Source organism: Ascidiella aspersa, chromosome 5 (genome assembly GCF_963924565.1).
Source record: "Ascidiella aspersa chromosome 5, kaAscAspe10.2, whole genome shotgun sequence".
Lineage (NCBI taxonomy): Eukaryota > Metazoa > Chordata > Ascidiacea > Phlebobranchia > Ascidiidae > Ascidiella > Ascidiella aspersa.
The window spans coordinates 22,591,289-22,610,334 of NC_139451.1; the positions used below are offsets into that span (position 1 = coordinate 22,591,289).

A 19,046-nucleotide genomic window follows, 5' to 3' on the forward strand; every position below is an offset into this window, starting at 1 on the left:
TTGCCGGAAACCTGTCTTGCAATATTTCCACCACGAACCTGAAAATGACGATGGATTTGGGTGAATATCGAAAATAATAGGATCCAGTAACGAATGTAGACGTTTGTCAGTAAAATATTTAAAGATGGCGGTGTCTGATCAAGTTCCAAAAGCCTTGGCTAGATTAAATAAGAATAAGTCAGATAATGATCAATTATAGAAAAGGTGTGATTGAACTCTTTCGGGAAGGTGGTTAATTGTCGTTTATCTTTATTAGGTCATAGGAGAAGATGTATTTTAAATAGGGCCATTATACTCCCAAATCTATACGTCGATGTTTAATAGCTGACATGCCGACAGAGGTCCCCTAGTTCCACAACTTTTCTTGGTGGTATAAAATTATTGCTTTTAACTCTAGAAAATCGGGATTCTTTAGAGTTTAGACTTATATACTAGTTTGATTTTGATTTATTAGAATTGGGACAGTGCAGATGCAAAATATATTCCTCTTGACGTTTTATGACATGACTCGATTTGAATTTGAAGTTATTCGCGTCAATTTGAAATTATTGTCGTAATTTACATATAAGTACAAGTTGATATTACATTTACAAAACAATTTGCCATTCCAATAAATGAATTATGCTTTTTGTCACTTTGTCTAAAGCGATACTGTTTTTTATTTATTGATCGCAAGGCTTCTCTTCATACACAAGTGTTTCAGCTCTGTACTCGATATGTAGATGATTTGTCATAAAAATATTGAATCCATTTTAGCAACTTACGTCAATTCTTTCGACTGCGTGTGGGAATGTGACGAGAACCTTGTCCGCACCGGTAGGGAAGTAAATCTTGCCCTGCGCAGCGTTTGGCCACGTAAAACAGAACACGACCGTCCCTTTTGGATCTGAAACAGTTGACAAAGCGTGGTTTTGAAAACACCAAAAAAGAGCCACACTGATTCTTACCTGACAGGCGAGGTGCGCATGTTCGTCTGTCATCCTTCATGAAATAGTCTTCGGGGCATTGACAAAAGGATCCTTCATTAGCATCAACACATTCGTGTGAGCACTGTAGGTTTGTGCAACCACTGGCTCCGGCTGCTGATGTTAGTACTAAAAAAAGCCAGAATTACAATTCGTGAAGGTCAATAAAACACAAGCAGCGAATACAAGAGACGATTTAACAATAGCTCTACAGTTAAGGGTCAAACCCCTTAAAATAATCACTTACAGTGCTCACTGCGTCCTTTTTTAGATTTTAGGCTTTGTCTCTAAAAAAATTATTTTACATTAGGCCTATAGTGTTTATATTTAGGAGAAAAACAATGTAGATTGAATTCTCTTAAGCTTTTGCTGAAAACAAATATTTTTCTAAAGTGACTAAACAGTAACAAGATAAACGTTCGTGGAGTCTGGTAGAGCGAAGAACCTTCAAAATAGAACGGTTCTTAATTAGGCTATTGCTTATTTGTTTAGCGAGGTTTTAAACGTCGTATACCTACCGGCTTGTAAAACGGCAAGAAAAACAAGAATAGACAGAGTTATGTGTTCCATTTTAATGCACAGATGTGACACCAAGCATCAGTGTTTTAGGTCTGCAATTGTACAATATTTAATATACTATATAGTTCTATTTTTATGCTTAACATCCACACAAATAAATCTACAAATGCCACATTCATTAGGTCAGTCATCGATATCCAAATACTAGCACTGTTTATTAATATCTATATCTATGTCCTCCCTGATCCTTTTTAGTAATATATTGTTTCCGTTGAATTAAATAACTAAAATTGCAAAACATGTACCAGCATATTCGGACAGTCACATGTGATGCAATTTCACTCCAACAAATACATTACATATGTCTTCATTAATAAGTCAACCATTAGACGTTTAATGCTGTAACGCGCCATGCGCTCAAAAAAAGCAAACAACACCTATATGTATTTCATATTTGTATTGGGCAGTCTGGACACGACAAATCGATAGAAATTACCAAAGACCAGTTGTAAAATGGAACATCAAATAGGTAGAGGTTGTCGTTTTTGTGACACTTAAGAAATTGAGTGCCTAAAAATTTAAATAATATAAAACGTGCAAGAATTGCGATCTACTGATTTATTTCACGCATTTAGGATGATCTACAAACGTGAGTTTTCTATCGTTCTGGCGCCAATCAGTTTGGTAACACAGAAAAGGGGTCACCAATATTTGTACTACTCAAAGGGTAGGCTACTTGTATAGTCAAATGAATGCAATTTAATACACCCTTCTGAACTAATAACTTTGCTAAGCTTGCCTTTCGTTTTTAGCAATTTTATTGATACTTATTTTGTAAATACACTGCTACTTTCTGCAAATAAGAATATTGTTTTATGTTCACAGAAATAAATACCGTATTAAGGGCAAACGATTAGAATATTGTTTTATATCTATACAGAACACTAGAAAAAGAGTCACTTTTAACAGGATGCGAACAAAGTTAACCGTTTAACTGAAACCCAGGCCTAATTCAAAAACCAAGTAATTTAGTCAAGATAAATTATTTGATAGATTCAACTAAAGTATTTTTACCCAAAAACCTAATAACCTAAATTTATTTCAAATTAATACATATTTGTTAAAAAGCCAATAACGAAGTAAAACGTATTAGCTTTCTGCCAAATGCAGTTGGTCGTCTCTTTGTTTATGTCCGATATTTATTTAATGTAAGTTTTGCATATAGGCTACACTAGGAAACAAAATAATGTTTTTAATCGCCGCCTAATTTTCCAATCTATTTTTAAACTGTCTTCCTTTGGTGATTTGCTGTGCCTTGTAAGAAAGCAACGCGGTTTATTGTGGGTTCTATACGAAAGACAGGCATTTATTGCAAACCCATTTGGTAACCTTATACACTTGCGTCTAATTTCCAACCATTGCATTTTTAGTAAAATATGTCACATAGAAGCCTTTTATAGATTCAGTCAACTGTGTGAAATCAATAACAACCCGAATGACGATGGCCGCAATTATTTTATTTGTGGGAATTTGATAATCTCCAACACCAAACGTAAAAGCCGGACTTTCACACCGAAGAAAGTACGTTTAAAACGAAAGGTGTACAGAAAGGCAGATATCGTAAAACTAAACATTCACCGGCAAAAAATAACAATACATCAACACCGCACCAAGCTTTTTGGCCCTTTCGTGACCAACAAGAAAACACATGTCTACATAATCAAAACTGGGTCAAGTGTAATAGTGAAAAAAATCTCCGTGCATTTAATTAAGTGACTAGCTAGGTGACTGAAAGGTCGTCCAGGGTGACATTTTACTGCGATCGAACGCTTAGAGCAGTGGTTCTCAACCTTTTTTCTTTCGTGGCCCATTTTCGTTGCACAAAAATTCTGGGCCCAATAAACTGTTAGGGAAGAACAAACTATAAAATAGGTTTAGAACAAAAAAGAGCGGAGCATGTATCAATAAATTTACGTTTTATTTACATTTCTTCAATTCCTCCCCAATCAAATTATTCCTGTAAAATTACGTATAGTGACACAAACCAAAGTAAATTCTTCAATAAATCTAGCTTTTTTAAATTGGTCTGTGGCCCACCTAAAATTTTCCATGGCCTACGGGTTGAGAACCGCTGGCTTAGAGCCTTAGACGGTTGGTTCGGTGTATGGTACAACAGACACTTGGTAGTCTGGGAATCGGTTCATCGACATGTCGATGACAAACTCTGCCTGACCATTGCCGGTCTGACGTTCAATGTCGTTTTGCGTAAAGGTGTACTGGCTGCTGGACACCTTCTTGGAAACGGAGCCGAACCAGACCTGCAAAAAGTTAAAATGATTGTTATATTGTTGCACCGATTTTATCGTTTGTGTGTGCGTTATTGTTTATCAGCTTTATCGTTCGTACGCGTGTATTCGTTTTCCTCTTTCTTTCTCACTCACGTAAATTTTATCGCTTTTCCACTTTTGCACCTCACCTTTCACGCTTTATTTCTTATCTTATCACGTTTCCATTGGCACCTAATAATTAGTTTTTACTGTCGCTTATGTTAACACAATTAAACGACAGCCAATGAAGACGTTAAGAAACATTTATTAATGACATGTCTCGACCATGATTTTTTGTTTGATATAAGTGACGGCGCAAGTAGCCTGTACGAACTATCGTCTAGCGCTATAATTCAACTTGCTTTAGCGGCCAACGGCGAAAAATGTGGTGCTGATAAACGTTACCGTTATTGGAAAGGTGTCAAATGGTTAAAGAAAGCATAAGGGAATACGTCTATAGTTTGCAAACCCTTGGCGAACAAGCTTACCCAGACGGCGGCGACAAGCCTATAAAAAATGAGGTTATGTATCTGGCTCTACTGCGCGGCTTGAGCTACAGAACACTCGCCACTGCAATTAGTAAGGACGCTTCAATAAAGCGCGACTTTACTAAAGCCGCGAAGATGGCTGTCCACGCAAGCATTGCGTGCCAGCCCTCACATAATGTAGGTCACATTAGCAATAATGCTACGACGGAGAGGGTTGCTGCCGGCCCCGTCTTTTCAGCTTTCCGAATGGAATTCCAACGCCAAATGGGGGATTTTATGGAAACGATCGACCATCTGCGACAAGAGGTAGCCGACCTTCGCTCCGACCAATACCAACCACTGGACCGGAACTCCAGCAGGTTTGACCTTGGTGATTTACCTAAACAGTCTATCGTACAAATCGCATCTGGCCAAAGGCCTCATTCCTTTGTTAATATTATGACCGAAAACCTGCCAGTGTACGCCCGCCCTTGTTAATACGGGTTCAGCAGTTACCATCATTACGAGAAAAGTGTGGAACTGTTTGAAGGCTAAAGTTAAATGTAAACTGTCGAAGTGTCCCGAAACCCTGTCATTTGCCAACGCTGACGGCCACAAACTAAATATGGATGGTTTACTTCCAGTACAACTTACATGAGCTGCTAAGAGTTTAATATGAATGTTTTTGTTTGCGATTCTATTTTATTCGATTGCATTCTCGGTATAGATTTCCTAGAAACGCAGGAGTGCGCCGTTTGTTACCGTAACAAGATCTTGAAGACCGACAACAGCAGCGCACCTCTACTCGATATGCCATTCAACATGGGAAGCTTTCTAGAAGATAAAGTCCTGATCCCACCGTCCACAGAGGTTTGTGTTCCAGCCTATTTTATAGTTCTGAACGTCGCCCAGTACATATCCATTCTGTACTTATTAAAGGAAAACCCGAGAAAATTGCTAAATATGGTGCAATGGTCGGGTCATATTTAACGACAACTGAAGGCTGTTTAGTCCATGGTGGAATAGCCAATTTGACCGACGACGCAATCGAGCTGCCTGAAGGCACTCGGATTGCCACACTTTCACCCATTCTTATTTCCGGGGATGTTGCATGTATTCGAAGTGGTACTTGTGTCACAGTCGAGTCGTCAACACAACCATGTTATTGTAATGACCAGAGATGCGTGGCCTTTTCGTGTCCTACCCAACAGAGCGTCAGCTCCGTATACCCAACTGAAGAAAACCTGGCGCACCTTTCAGGAGCATATGGAGCGATTGGAGGGCGTGATACAACGACTTGCCGACGCGGGCCTGACACTCAAGCCCCAGAAGTTCGCATGGTCGGACGAGTGTCAGACAAGCTTTGCCAAACTAAAATCGTCTTTGATAAGATCACCAGTTCTTCGCTACCCTGATTTCCAGAAGCCTTTCTTATTAGACACCGACGCGTCTGAATTTGCTATTGGATGCGTGTTAGCGCAGTGGCACGAGGGAAAAGAACACGTAATAGCCAATGGCAGCAGAACTTCAACTAAAACAGAACGAAATTATTCTACCACTCGCAAAGAATTAATAGCGGTCGTTCATGCCACCAAGTTATTTCGCTGCTACCTGCTAGGCCAAGCATTCACTTTGCGCACTGACCACGCTTCTCTTAAGTGGCTATATCAGTCCAAGGACCTCTATGACCAGTGTGCCCCATCGGTCGAGCAACTGTCGCAATACGATTTTAATCTAGTACATCGTCCTGGTGTCAAAAATAAAAATGCAGACGCTCTTAGTCGAATAGGGGAAGACCAGTTAACCGATGCGCCGAAAATTGCCACTATCGATGTTCGTGCCTCTAGTGGTTTGACAATGGGTGAGATTGCACAAACACAGGAGCAAGACCCAGAAATAGCTCCAGCTTTTCAATGGTTAAGCTAAGGACACAGACCCCCATACAACGCTGTGTCAAATACATCACGTAAGACCAGGCACTTATGGAGTCACATGGCCAATTGAACTTAGAAACGGGGTCATTCATTTCTACGACCAGGATAAAACACTTTTAAGACTTGTAACTCCGCGTGAAATAAGGCCCCAAATCTTCGATTTACTTCACGATGCAAAGCTAGGCGGTGGTCATCTTGGTATTCGTAAAACATGCGCCAAGGTCGCTGAACGACACTTCTGGCCAGGCTGGCGCGAGGAGACTGAGCGGTATTGCATGGAATGTCGTGAGTGCGAGTTGAACAAGAAACCCTCAAAAACACCAAAAGCCCCTTGGTACCATCTTGAGAAGAAGGTCCTTTAGAAAGGGTAGAAGTGGACATCATGGGGCCGTTACCTTTAACACTCCACGGGTCCTTGTTGCTTGTAATGTGTTTACTAAATATGTCCGAGCTTGGCCCTTTCGTACACAAACAGCAACCGAAACCGCCAGCGAATTGTTCAACCGCTGGATGACAGTTCACGGAGTTCCCGACATCATCCATTCAGATCGTGGCGGGAATTTTAAAAGCAAGATGTTTAAGGAGTTGCTTCAGCTGATGGGTTGCGGTAAGTCACGCACGACTAGTTAGCATCCCGCCTGCAACGGAGGTGTTGAACGAAACAACAGGACGATAGTTTCGATGATTCGAAATTACGTTCAAAAAGATGAACACTCCTGGGATGAAGCACTGTTTGCTGTTGTCGCGTCGTATAATGCGAGTACCCACAAAGTACGGGATTTTCACCACATTTCTTGTTAACAGGTCGACAATTGCGGCTACCTGCGGACTTGGTTGGAGCAGGGTCCGAAGAGTCGCATTTCCTAAACGACAACATCAAGAGCCTTTACGACCGACTTGTTCGTACCGAAGATCTTGTTCGGACTACCCTCGTCAAGCAGCGACAGCAAATGGAGGCGCATTTCAACAGAAACGCAGATGACACCGCATTTAACGTTGGCGACTCGGTTTTACTAAGGGATAACGTAGTCCCTGTAGGGTCAAACCGAAAATTTCATTTTCCCTATGCAGGCCGGCAAGTGCGACCACCGGCAAAGTATTTGATAGAAGCGGCCAACGGACGACAACAGAACGTCCATCGAAACCGTTTGAAGCGCAGCCGTGTAAATTACACACAACAAAATCAACAGGAGGAAGACGAAGAATAGACCTGAAGAACAAACATCGAAGCACCCAACCGACATCGGATTTCGCCTCACCATGACTACAACGCCACGTTCACCTGAAACACAACCACAACCAACGACTGAATGCACCAACCAACAACTCGCGAGTGACGTGAATCACAGCACAAGCCCCGGTCTGATGCCCGATGGCACCAGCGTTGTTTCCACCAGACCGAGGCGTTCAAGAAAAACGACACGCTTTTACCCCAACATGGAGACCTTCCATCAACATTGTTGCCTTCTCACTCACGTAAATTATATCGTTATTCCACTTTTGCACCTCACCTTTCACGGTTTATTCCTTATATTATCACGTTTTCCGTTGGCACCTAATAATTAGTTACGTTTGACAAACACACACCTTTTTTCTCTCGTTGTAGTGATTGACGTTCCCGAAAACAAATGGGGGCAGTCGCGTTTTGGGGATAAGTAGAAACCCTGGGAATTTACGTTGTTGTCACTTTTTAGGCGTTGGCAGCTTTTCGTTGTTTTAGTGTTTTAGTATTTTACTGTCGCTTATTTTAATACAATTAAAAGACACGCGTTGTAGCGCTTGGCAGTCGACAGGCCGTTAAGTAGAGCTCTGGAATAGTTTGGCGTAACAATAACACGCGGATTTTCGAAGGTTGGGCAATGTCCGACCGAGTTGACATAAATTATAGACATACATTATAAATATTTTTTCGACTCTTTTCTTGGTGAAGACAATGTTTCACGTTTTAGACGATCATTTTACAGGCTGCGATCATAACTGAAGCCAAAGGTAAACGAAATACTCACATTGATGCTCTTGATTGATTGTGGGAAGGTTACAGTGACGGCATTGACACCAGTCGGGAAGTACAACTTTCCTTGTGCGCCGTTGTGCCAGGTTCGACTGAACACTACGAAGCCTTCAGAGCGAGCTGCAAGTAACAAGAAATGGGTTTAATCTTGTGCGAGTCTTAAGCTTGCAATTGGAAAATAGAAAAGCCCGACAAAGTGTTTGCCAACAATATATAGGTACAGACCCGATTCCTATTTCATACAGATATTTGATTTATTAGCAAAGCGATTTGCACGAGAGCCCGCATATATTTTTCTACAGTGATGTAACGCTTAACCAAAGACCCAAAAAAGTTTTCTTTAGGTACAAAATCGACATTTTACCTTTTCAATGGTTGTTTTTATCACTTCTCACCCTCACCAGAGCCGTTTAACAAATTTATAAAATAACCAAGTAATAAGGTCAATTAAAAGATTTGAGCATAATGTTTGGGGGTTGCAATAGGACGTAATAAGAACATCAAATCCCATATAGAAGTAAGTAGCCTTATGTAAATGTTTTAAATAAATCTTAAGATAACGGCTAGGGGTTGTAGGTAGTTAGATGTAGAACAAACATCAAAGCCCATACATAAGTATCATTTTGAACGTTTCGAATAACTTTTTATTCATTTTCAACATTACAAAGACGAAATCGAACTCACGAATTTCGCAGATGGCCATCCTGCTGTTTGCGCACGAGCTGGTGTAGAGCATGTTATCAATGTAGCCGCAGTCTCCTGCTCCTGGCTGTTCAGGTGCCCAGCCGGCGGTGTAGGTGAACACGGTACCGTCGGAGTTGTCGAAAACACCCTCCTCGGCGCGATCGGACAGACCTGGGGTGTGCAAAAGAGTAACGTGCAGGCCCAATGATATTGCCAAAAGTAGTTTGGTCGCAGAATTATGCCGTTGCCTCAATTATTCACGGATTAATTATAGTTAACTGTTTGACAAACTTCGCAAAATAGTTCGACGAAAATGCCCTCATTATCGCGATCAGTCAAACCTGTTGTGTGCAAAAGATTGACGTCAGGCCCATGGATATCGCCAAAAGTCGTTTCGCCTCAGAATTATGTCGTGGCCTTAATCTCGGGCGGATTACTCAGTTAACTGTTTGACAAACTTTGCAAAATGATTTGTTTTGTGGTTCGTTTTGTTAGGCCCTTTTTCGACTGTTTGCAATTTTATGACCACAAACGAACAGCCATTCAGTTATTACGTTAATGGGAAAGCACACCCACATCAAACTATACCTTAAAACTCTAGTCGACGAGCCTTTAGGTTCCCACTTCGAAAAAGCTAGACAAGGAAAACTAATAGAGTTAGCTCCACCAGGCAACATACAATAGATAGAAATCGCTCTTCTGGTCTATAGCGATTTCTATCTAAGGAAAACTAATATGTCCATCTTTGCGGCCATTACAAACCTTAAAACGCAAAAACTGCCGAAACGTGTAATCGCTTTCTTACCGATCCATTTTTCGCCTCCGTAGTTACTCGCGACGATATTCCTGACTCCACCGTCTTGGACAACAACCAGACGGCCTCCGTTGACGACACAATCAACCTCAGCCTCCTCGTAAGAGCTCGGTTCGTTGGTGGCGTGCATGCAGCTGTGTCCGTACGCCATGTATCCCGCCGGGCAATCGGCAACTGAGTGGAAAAAAAGTGGGATTTAACACCTTTATTGCTGATTTTAATCGTTGTTGCGTTACCCAATCCTGACGTTTTTACGTCGTTTTCAGTTCCATCTTATTTTTTTCAAATGTTTGTGCAGCTTTTGCCATTTAAGCAAAGCCTAAATATTTTATTACAAACAAAGTGCATTTGTAACTTTGGTTTGGTAACCTCGAGTTTAAATTAATTGAATGCGGTTACACTGAACTTTAGTAATGAGTTTACTATTGTTGCTGGTCAGTAAGACTTGAGACTGATTAGATCTTCCGTTAATTCTTTAGACTGCATGTGGGAATGCAACAAGAATGAACACCGTTAGGGAATTAAGCTCTATATACCCTGCGCACCGTTTTTTTTGGTCACGTTAAACAGATCACTGCCACCCATTTGGGATCTGAAACAGTTGACAAAGCATGTTTACGAAAACACCAAAAAAGAGCCACACTGATTCTTACCTGACGGTCGTTTAACGCATGTTTGTCTGTCATCCGTCAGGAAATAATCTTCGGGGCATTGACAAAAGGGTCCTTCACTAGTGTCAACACAATCGTGCGAGCAGTTGAAATTCATGCAACCGCTGGCTTCGGCGGCCGATGTTAGTACCGAAAAAAAGGGACAGAATTCAAATTAGGTCACCAAAACATATAGGCAGCGAATACAAGAAGCGATATAACAAAAGCTCTGATTAAAGTAGATGGCCTGTAAACATCTGAAAACAACCACTTACAGTGCGCACTGCGTCATTTTGTTTTTTTTTATGCTTCGCCATTAATAATTTTATTTTACAGTAATGCTGTTTATATTTAGGAGAAAAACAATGTTGATTGAATTACATTAAGCTTTTACTGTAAACATGTTTTTCACAAAAGTGACTAAACAGTAACAAGATAAAAGTTAGTGGCGCCTGGTAGAACGAAGAACTTTCATAATATAACGGTTCTTAATTAGGCTATTGCCTAAATTGTTTAGCAAGGTTTCAAGCGTCGTATACCTACCGGCTTGTGAAACGGCTAGAAAAACAAGAATAGACAGAGTACTGGTAATGTGTTTCATTTTTATGAACATGTGTTACACCAAGCGTCAGTGTTTTACGTCTGCAATTGTACAATATTTAATATAATGTATATAGTTCTATTTCCATGCTTAACTTCCACACAAATAAATCTACAAATGCCACATTCATTAGGTCAGTCATCGATATCTAATGCCTGCTCTGTTTTTTAATATTTATCCCTGATCCTATTTAGTAATATCTATTTTCGTCGAATTGAATAACTAAAATTGCGAAACACGAGCCAGCATACTCGGACAGGCACCTGTGGTGCAATTTATTTACAACAAATAAATTACATATGTCTTCCTTAATAAGTCAGCCATTAGACGTTTAATGCTTAAACCTGTTATGCGCTCAACAAAAGTAAACAACACTTTGTGTATTTCATATTCGTTTTGGGCATTCTGGACACGACGAATTGATAGAAATTACCAACGACTGGTTGTAAAGACGGACATTAATTCGGCAAAGTGTCATCGTGCCATGGGACTCTGTACCTCTGTCTTGAGCAGGGGCGGCAACATACGGCCCTCGACGGGATTTTGAGCGGCCTGCACACAGTTTTCGGTTGAGGCCCGCGGCCACATTCTGCCACAAATAATAGTGATTGCTAGTTATTCTTTAGGTTCTTTGTTTTGTGTTAACATAAATATTTAGAATTTACAATATATACTTCCCATGGATTTGCTAAGAAACGTAAGTTTGACGAAGAGTGTCGCGAATTTAACAAGGATTGGATGAAAAAAAAAACTTTTTCACTCAAGTCGTCAATAATCAGAATTTTCGTTCGAATGACAAACTCTGCCTGAATCCGAATGGTGAAAACAAACGATTATGGTTGCACATCAATCATAAAGAATGTTTGGATGTTATAAGATGAATATATGTCGCTACTAAATACATGATTAGTATTGATGCTTTTAGGAACGAAATATTGTTATCTTATAACATTCAAACATACTGATTTTTGGTTTACCAAGTTCTGTACTTAGTTTGTTTTTACGTCGGGAAGAAAGCAGTATGTTTGATGTGCAATAAAAGTGTTGCCGTGTTTAAATAGTACAACTTTAGCCGCAATTATGCGCCAAAACATGCAGGCTTTGGCAGTACCTAATCCGGCCCGCCAGTACTTTATTTTGCCTTATTTGGCCCGCCGACCGGAAAAGTTGCCCGCCCCTGGTCTTGAGGTATTTGCCAAACGACATTCCTGTTATATTCTATTTATCGCCTTCTTGTCTTGTCTGCTTCTATGCTCTGTATCTACTGTCTTCGTAAAAACCAAAACTGACCTTCTCTGGTCTAACTTGCTTCCCCCCAACTCGACCTTATGCGATGGAATAAACTATTTAAGCTAACAGTACACCCTGTAATCGGCAATATTCGTCATGATATGCCCTGCATAATGACTTAAGACGAGATCTGAACACGCTGAACGCAACTGGAAACATCAATAAAACAACATATGTACAAAAAGCTTGTATTTTTGGATTCAAGATCACAATAAAATACTTTTAACCAGGGCTGCGGAGTCGGTTAAAAATAACCCGAGTCCGACTCCGGTCAAAAAAATAAACCCGAGTCCGACTCCGGTCAAATGAGCGATTTTGTCGAGTCCCGAGTCCGGCCTGCATTTCACCAATTTACGTAACTAGAATAACGTGGATATTCAGCAATCCACTTATAGGGGTGTCGTATAATTCATTCACTCAAAATACATGGTTGGAAAATATTCTACCAAATGCTATTTCGCATTTACAATTTCCATTTGGCGGCCGTTTCAGTTTTTAAATTTGGTACTGCGCATGTGCATTTCGGACTCGGGACTCGGGTAGCTTTGCAACGTCTTACTCGAGTTCAGACTCCCGAGTCCGACTCCGGCAAAAACAAACCGACTCCTCGAGTCCCGAGTCTAAGCCCATCTTAATGGTGTGTAATTTGTAATCTTACTAATTGTATATCCTTATCTTTTTTTATTTTACTTTTTGTCTGACAAAAAGTTAGAATAGCCACGCAAGACTCTTAAATCAAGGAATATTTTAGTGCTAAGCAACAACCACTTGTGTGTTATTACTTTGCCACGTTTAAAACGAGTTGAGTATTCTATTTTCTAGTGGCCTGCTTGATGTTTTTTCTTACTTTAGCCCAGGGTTTTTCAACCGTGGCGCTCGGCCCCCCTGGGGGGCCACGGAGCGGTCATTGGGGGACCACGGGCAACTCTCTAGCTAGGTAGGTTTGCAAAACCAAACTGCCACCTTTTTGAATTTGCCAGTTGATAACTGAATCCTTACTTAACGTTTTCTAACACTTGTTTCTGGCAGGTTCTTTGACTCATCAGTAACGATGTAGAATGTTGGATAATTTCTTTGTTCGTTTTATTGCGGAAAGTTACGCCTAAGAGTACGCACGCGAGTGGCAAGTTTGAATAAAGGCCCGTCGCTGTGGCGAAACGATTACTGTGCTGCTTTATAAGCAGCCAAATAGTGCGGGGTCAGCGTTTCTTTGGACGCCCAATTACTTGAATCATCAAGTGTCTGTCAAAAGCTGCTAGGCGAGAAAATAATGTGCGTAATGTCGGGTGCAGAGATCTGGCAATTTCCTTAAAGTGCGTTATGTTGCAAAAGAAACTTTCCAGGGTATATAACGCACCAAGTACGCTGCAGGGTTACTCAAAGTTAATTTTAGGCCAAAATTTAGTGGATTTTGCACAGCGTATTTGTCAAGTAATAGTAATGCATTCACAAAACAAAAATCGGGCAATTATCTCGACAAATGTAGTCACATTTAACACAAAAAACCTTGGCGGAGTTTAAGAACAAGCTTGTACTGACTAACTACGTTATAATTTAAATTAAAATGACTGATTTGTTAATTTGTTTAAAGCAAGTGCATTTATTCGTTGATTAATGGATTTGTTATTAACGTAAAGAAGTGAAACAAGTGAAAATAGTAAATTTTTGCAGGGGGGGCACCAGGATCGAGAGCCTTAAAAAGGGGCCACGAAGCAAAAAGTTTGAGAACCACTGCTTTAACCAAGGGCAAAACCAGCTGACGAAGGAGATTTATCCCAGAATAATAACTCCTCGTAAACAGAATGTATTTTTTGTATATTGCGTTTACCTGCACAAGGCAATAACGCCCTGTCAGCAGAAACGTGTATCGCGTTTACCTGCACAAGGCAATAACGCCCTGTCAGCAGAAACGTGTTTATGCTTTAAATGTTCTAGGGCCTGGAAACCGCTATATACGTTGAGACTTGGTCGTGTGCAAAGCGAACCACTTGCGTGATATTATTTGTCACATTTAAAACGAGTTGAGTATTCTGGTTTCTGGTAGCCTGCTTGTTGTTTTATTTTACTTCAGCCCAGTGGTTGTCAAAACATTTTTAGCTTGCATCACACTAAAAAAAGCTTATTATTCGCGGTGCACTTTTAACAAAACAACAATATGGTAACTTTACAAATCGTTTCGCTACTAAATACATGATTAGTATTGATGCTTTTAGGAACGAAATATTGTTATCTTATAACATTCAAACATACTGATTTTTGGTTTACCAAGTTCTGTACTTAGTTTGTTTTTACGTCGGGGAGAAAGCAGTATGTTTGATGTGCAATAAAAGTGTTGCCGTGTTTAAATAGTACAACTTTAGCCGAAATTATGCGCCAAAACATGCAGGCTTTGGCAGTACCTAATCCGGCCCGCCAAGTACTTTATTTTGCCTTATCTGGCCCGCCGACCGGAAAAGTTGCCCGCCCCTGGTCTTGAGGTATCTGCCAAACGACATTCCTGTTATATTCTATTTATTGCCTTCTTGTCTTGTCTGCTTATATGCTCTGTATCTACTGTCTTCGTAAAAACCAAAACTGACCTTCTCTGGTCTAATTTGCTTCCCCCAACTCGACCTTATGCGATGGAATAAACTATTTAAGCTAACAGTACACCCTGTAATCGGCAATATTCGTCATGATATGCCCTGCATAATGACTTAATACAAGATCTGAACACGCTGAACGCAACTGGAAACATCAATAAAACAACATATGTACAAAAAACTTGTATTTTTTGGATTCAAGATCACAATAAAATACTTTTAACCAGGGCTGCGGAGTCGGTTAAAAATAACCCGAGTCCGACTCCGGTCAAATGAGCGATTTTGTCGAGTCCCGAGTCCGGCCTGCATTTCATCAATTTACGTAACTAGAATAACGTGGATATTCGGCAATCCACTTATAGGGGTGTCGTATAATTCATTCAAAATGCATGGTTGGAAAATATTCCACCAAATGCTATTTCGCCTTTACAATTTCCATTTGGCGGCCGTTTCAGTTTTAAAATTTGGTACTGCGCATGTGCATTTCGGACTCGGGACTCGGGTAGTTTTGCAACGTCTTACTCGAGTTCAGACTCCCGAGTCCGACTCCGGCAAAAACAAACCGACTCCTCGAGTCCCGAGTCTAAGCCCATCTTAATGGTGTGTAATTTGTAATCTTACTAATTGTATATCCTTATCTTTTTTTATTTTACTTTTTGTCTGACAAAAAGTTAGAATAGCCACGCAAGACTCTTAAATCAAGGAATATTTTAGTGCTAAGCAACAACCACTTGTGTGTTATTACTTTGCCACGTTTAAAACGAGTTGAGTATTCTATTTTCTAGTGGCCTGCTTGATGTTTTTTCTTACTTTAGCCCAGGGTTTTTCAACCGTGGCGCTCGGCCCCCCTGGGGGGCCACGGAGCGGTCATTGGGGGACCACGGGCAACTCTCTAGCTAGGTAGGTTTGCAAAACCAAACTGCCACCTTTTTCAATTTGCCAGTTGATAGCTGAATCCTTACTTAACGTTTTCTAACACTTGTTTCTGGCAGGTTCTTTGACTCATCAGTAAAGATGTTTAAAGTAGAATGTTGGATAATTTCTTTGTTCGTTTTATTGCGGAAAGTTACGCCTAAGAGTACGCACGCGAGTGGCAAGTTTGAATAAAGGCCCGTCGCTGTGGCGAAACGATTACTGTGCTGCTTTATAAGCAGCCAAATAGTGCGGGGTCAGCGTTTCTTTGGACGCCCGAATACTTAAATCATCAAGTGTCTGTCAAAAGCTGCTAGGCGAGAAAATAATGTGCGTAATGTCGGGTGCAGAGATCTGGCAATTTCCTTAAAGTGCGTTAAGTTGTAACGCACAAAGTACGCTGCAGGGTTCAAAGTTAATTTTAGGCCCAAATTTAGTGGATTTTGCACAGCGTATTTGTCAAGTAATAGTAATGCATTCACAAAACAAAAATCGGGCAATTATCTCGACAAATGTAGTCACATTTAACACAAAAAACCTTGGCGGAGTTTAAGAACAAGCTTGTACTGACTAACTACGTTATAATTTAAATTAAAATGACTGATTTGTTAATTTGTTTAAAGCAAGTGCATTTATTCGTTGATTAATGGATTTGTTATTAACGTAAAGAAGTGAAACAAGTGAAAATAGTAAATTTTTGCAGGGGGGGCACCAGGATCGAGAGCCTTAAAAAGGGGCCACGAAGCAAAAAGTTTGAGAACCACTGCTTTAACCATGGGCAAAACCAGCTGACGAAGAAGATTTATCCCAGAATAATAACTCCTCGTAAACAGAATGTATTTTTTGTATATTGCGTTTACCTGCACAAGGCAATAACGCCCTGTCAGCAGAAACGTGTATCGCGTTTACCTGCACAAGGCAATAACGCCCTGTCAGCAGAAACGTGTATCGCGTTTACCTGCACAAGGCAATAACGCCCTGTCAGCAGAAACGTGTATCGCGTTTACCTGCACAAGGCAATAACGCCCTGTCAGCAGAAACGTGTTTATGCTTTAAATGTCTTAGGGCCTGGAAACCGCTATATACGTTGAGACTTGGTCGTGTGCAAAGCGAACCACTTGCGTGATATTATTTGTCACGTTTAAAACGAGTTGAGTATTCTGGTTTCTGGTGGCCTGCTTGTTGTTTTATTTTACTTCAGCCCAGTGGTTGTCAAAACTTTTTTAGCTTGCATCACACTAAAAAAAGCTTATTATTCGCGGTGCACTTTCAACAAAACTACAATATGGTAACTTTACAATCGCTCTTAACACACGACAAGCTATATGTAATTTCCTAATATCATTAATTTGTAATGGATGATGCGCATAGGGCTGAAATGCTTGCGTGTATGCCTATTGGTAATACAAACTTAGTTTTCAAAATTAGAAAAGTATCGCGGCACAATTGACAATCTTTCGAGGCATATCAGAGTGCCGCGGCACACAGGAATCACTGCTTTAGCTCATGTTAAGGGCAAAACCAGTGGACTAGGGAGATTTATCCGAGAATCGTCGTAAACGGAATGTAATTTTTGTATATTGCGTTTACCTGCAAAGGCAATAACGCCCTGTCAGCAGAAACGTGTTTATGCTTGAAATGACCTAGAGAGCCTGGAAACCGCTATATACGTTGAGATTTGGTCGTGTGCAAAGCGAAGAATTGTGCCAGAGCGACCGTTCTTCCTGATTTAATCCGGTCATGCAAAATGCCCTGGGATGGGTTGAGCCCGCTTTTTTGGGCCGCATGGCCTGTGACTTCATGCAGCCGCAATTGTTGTGCCGCAGAGTAAATTTCCTTCCTTTAAATGTCTTCTACTTTATCTTTTCGTTCCTATTTACTATAATACATTACCATATTTGTAAACAATGCAATTAACTACTCGATCTCTGTTTAGTTTGACAAAAATAGACTACTTATCTTAATTTCTTACTGGCGAAGTGCAACAACAAAACTTAAAATACAACGATTAAACGTTTTATTGTTCTTCGATATTACCTTCTCTGTTCTCCCTAAAGGTTTTGCAAAATCGCGCGATCCAACTCATTAGCAGCTCCCCTCCATGAACAAGGTTATTACTTCTGTATTATGAACATAAAATTATGAAAATTACTGATATAATAACGTTAGAAATTTTAAAATTTGTACACAAATTTCAAATTAACAACTTACCAGATGCTTTCAAAACTTCATGGCTCCAATACACAATATACATTCGCATTATACAAGGCTGCGGAATGAGCAAAACTTTTTTAGAGTTGTACCCTATTCAAATTCCGGTGAATTGTTACTTTCATTTGTAGAAGCGAAATATTGGGAAAATTTAAACCTATAAAAGATAAACAACTACCGTATAAAAAAATTATTAGAGTTTATAAACAAAAGTGTTTCAAAACTTACCACGTGCAAGCAATAAACAAATAATCAAATTTAACTCCGGCCACTTTTGAGAGATAAGAAATCCTCGTTAGGCAAAACGTGGTCGACTGGTCGCAATAGCAGATAAGGAATTCGTCTGAGCTGACTGTCCCCGGGTTAATCAGTCACGCATCGTTAAATTCATAAACACCGAATATTTAAGATCGTTTTTTTTTTTTTTTTGTTTGTTTGTTTCGCAGTTCTTACGTGTAGTAACGTGTACTGTGTATTTATCTTTTGTTTTCATTTTGTATGTAGTAAGTTATTGTGTATTTACGTCTTGTCGTTCTTCCTATGTTGTTTATATAAGGTTCATTCATTATAACAACTTAATGCGAATAGAACCAATACCAGAGGGCAGCTAACTCGATGTAGCCTACCTAACGGTCTTTCGATGCCCCCTGGAAACTCAGAACCGTGATTTTCGTAGCAATGTGTTGTATTCAGGTTTTTTTAAGGTTTGGTTTGGGTGACCGCTAAGTAGTTTTAAGAGACCGCAAGTGTTTCATTTAAATACCAAAAAATAGCCATATTAGTTTCAAGTCCAAATTCCTTTCGATGCCGCCTGGAAACTCAGAACCGTGATTTTCGTAGCAGTGTGTTGTATTATTGTTCAATTTTGCGTTCGATATTTCCAATAAAGACATCTAGAAATCTATCTATCCTTGCTTCCCCTCAACTCGACCTTCTGTGGTGAAATAAACTATTCAAGCTAACTGTATACCCTGTAGTCGGCAATAAACGTTATGATTTGACCTACACAATCAGCTGGGCATTGTATACAATACTGCAAAAATAGTTACAAGAATGATTAGTCTAGCTTAGTTCAAACC

The 19,046-nt window shown here is 40.1% G+C and overlaps 1 protein-coding gene across 1 annotated transcript; it reads right to left on the minus strand.

The window, feature by feature from the left end:
• Positions 1–2,980: 2,980 nt before the first annotated feature.
• On the minus strand, positions 2,981–13,184 carry LOC146145438 (uncharacterized). The gene is made up of 6 exons (XM_083390569.1): positions 10,915–13,184; positions 10,375–10,500; positions 9,713–9,895; positions 8,908–9,078; positions 8,219–8,343; positions 2,981–3,802 (listed from the first exon to the last, which is right to left on the minus strand). The coding sequence occupies exons 1-6, from the start codon at positions 10,982–10,984 to the stop codon at positions 3,629–3,631; spliced, it is 849 nt and encodes a 282-aa protein (XP_083246695.1). The 5' UTR covers positions 10,985–13,184; the 3' UTR covers positions 2,981–3,628.
• Between the last annotated feature and the right edge of the window lie 5,862 nt (positions 13,185–19,046).

What these genes read in the sequence shown, in the direction of transcription:
- LOC146145438 (XM_083390569.1), bottom strand. Translation starts at nt 10,984, where the DNA reads ATGTTCATAAAAATGAAACACATTACCAGTACTCTGTCTATTCTTGTT. An exon ending in TCTAGCCGTTTCACAAGCCG is followed by an intron (nt 10,501 to 10,914) that starts GTAGGTATACGA and finishes CGGCCGCCGAAG; the next exon opens with CCAGCGGTTGCATGAATTTC. An exon ending in GATGGCCATCTGCGAAATTC is followed by an intron (nt 8,344 to 8,907) that starts GTGAGTTCGATT and finishes TGTTACTTGCAG; the next exon opens with CTCGCTCTGAAGGCTTCGTA.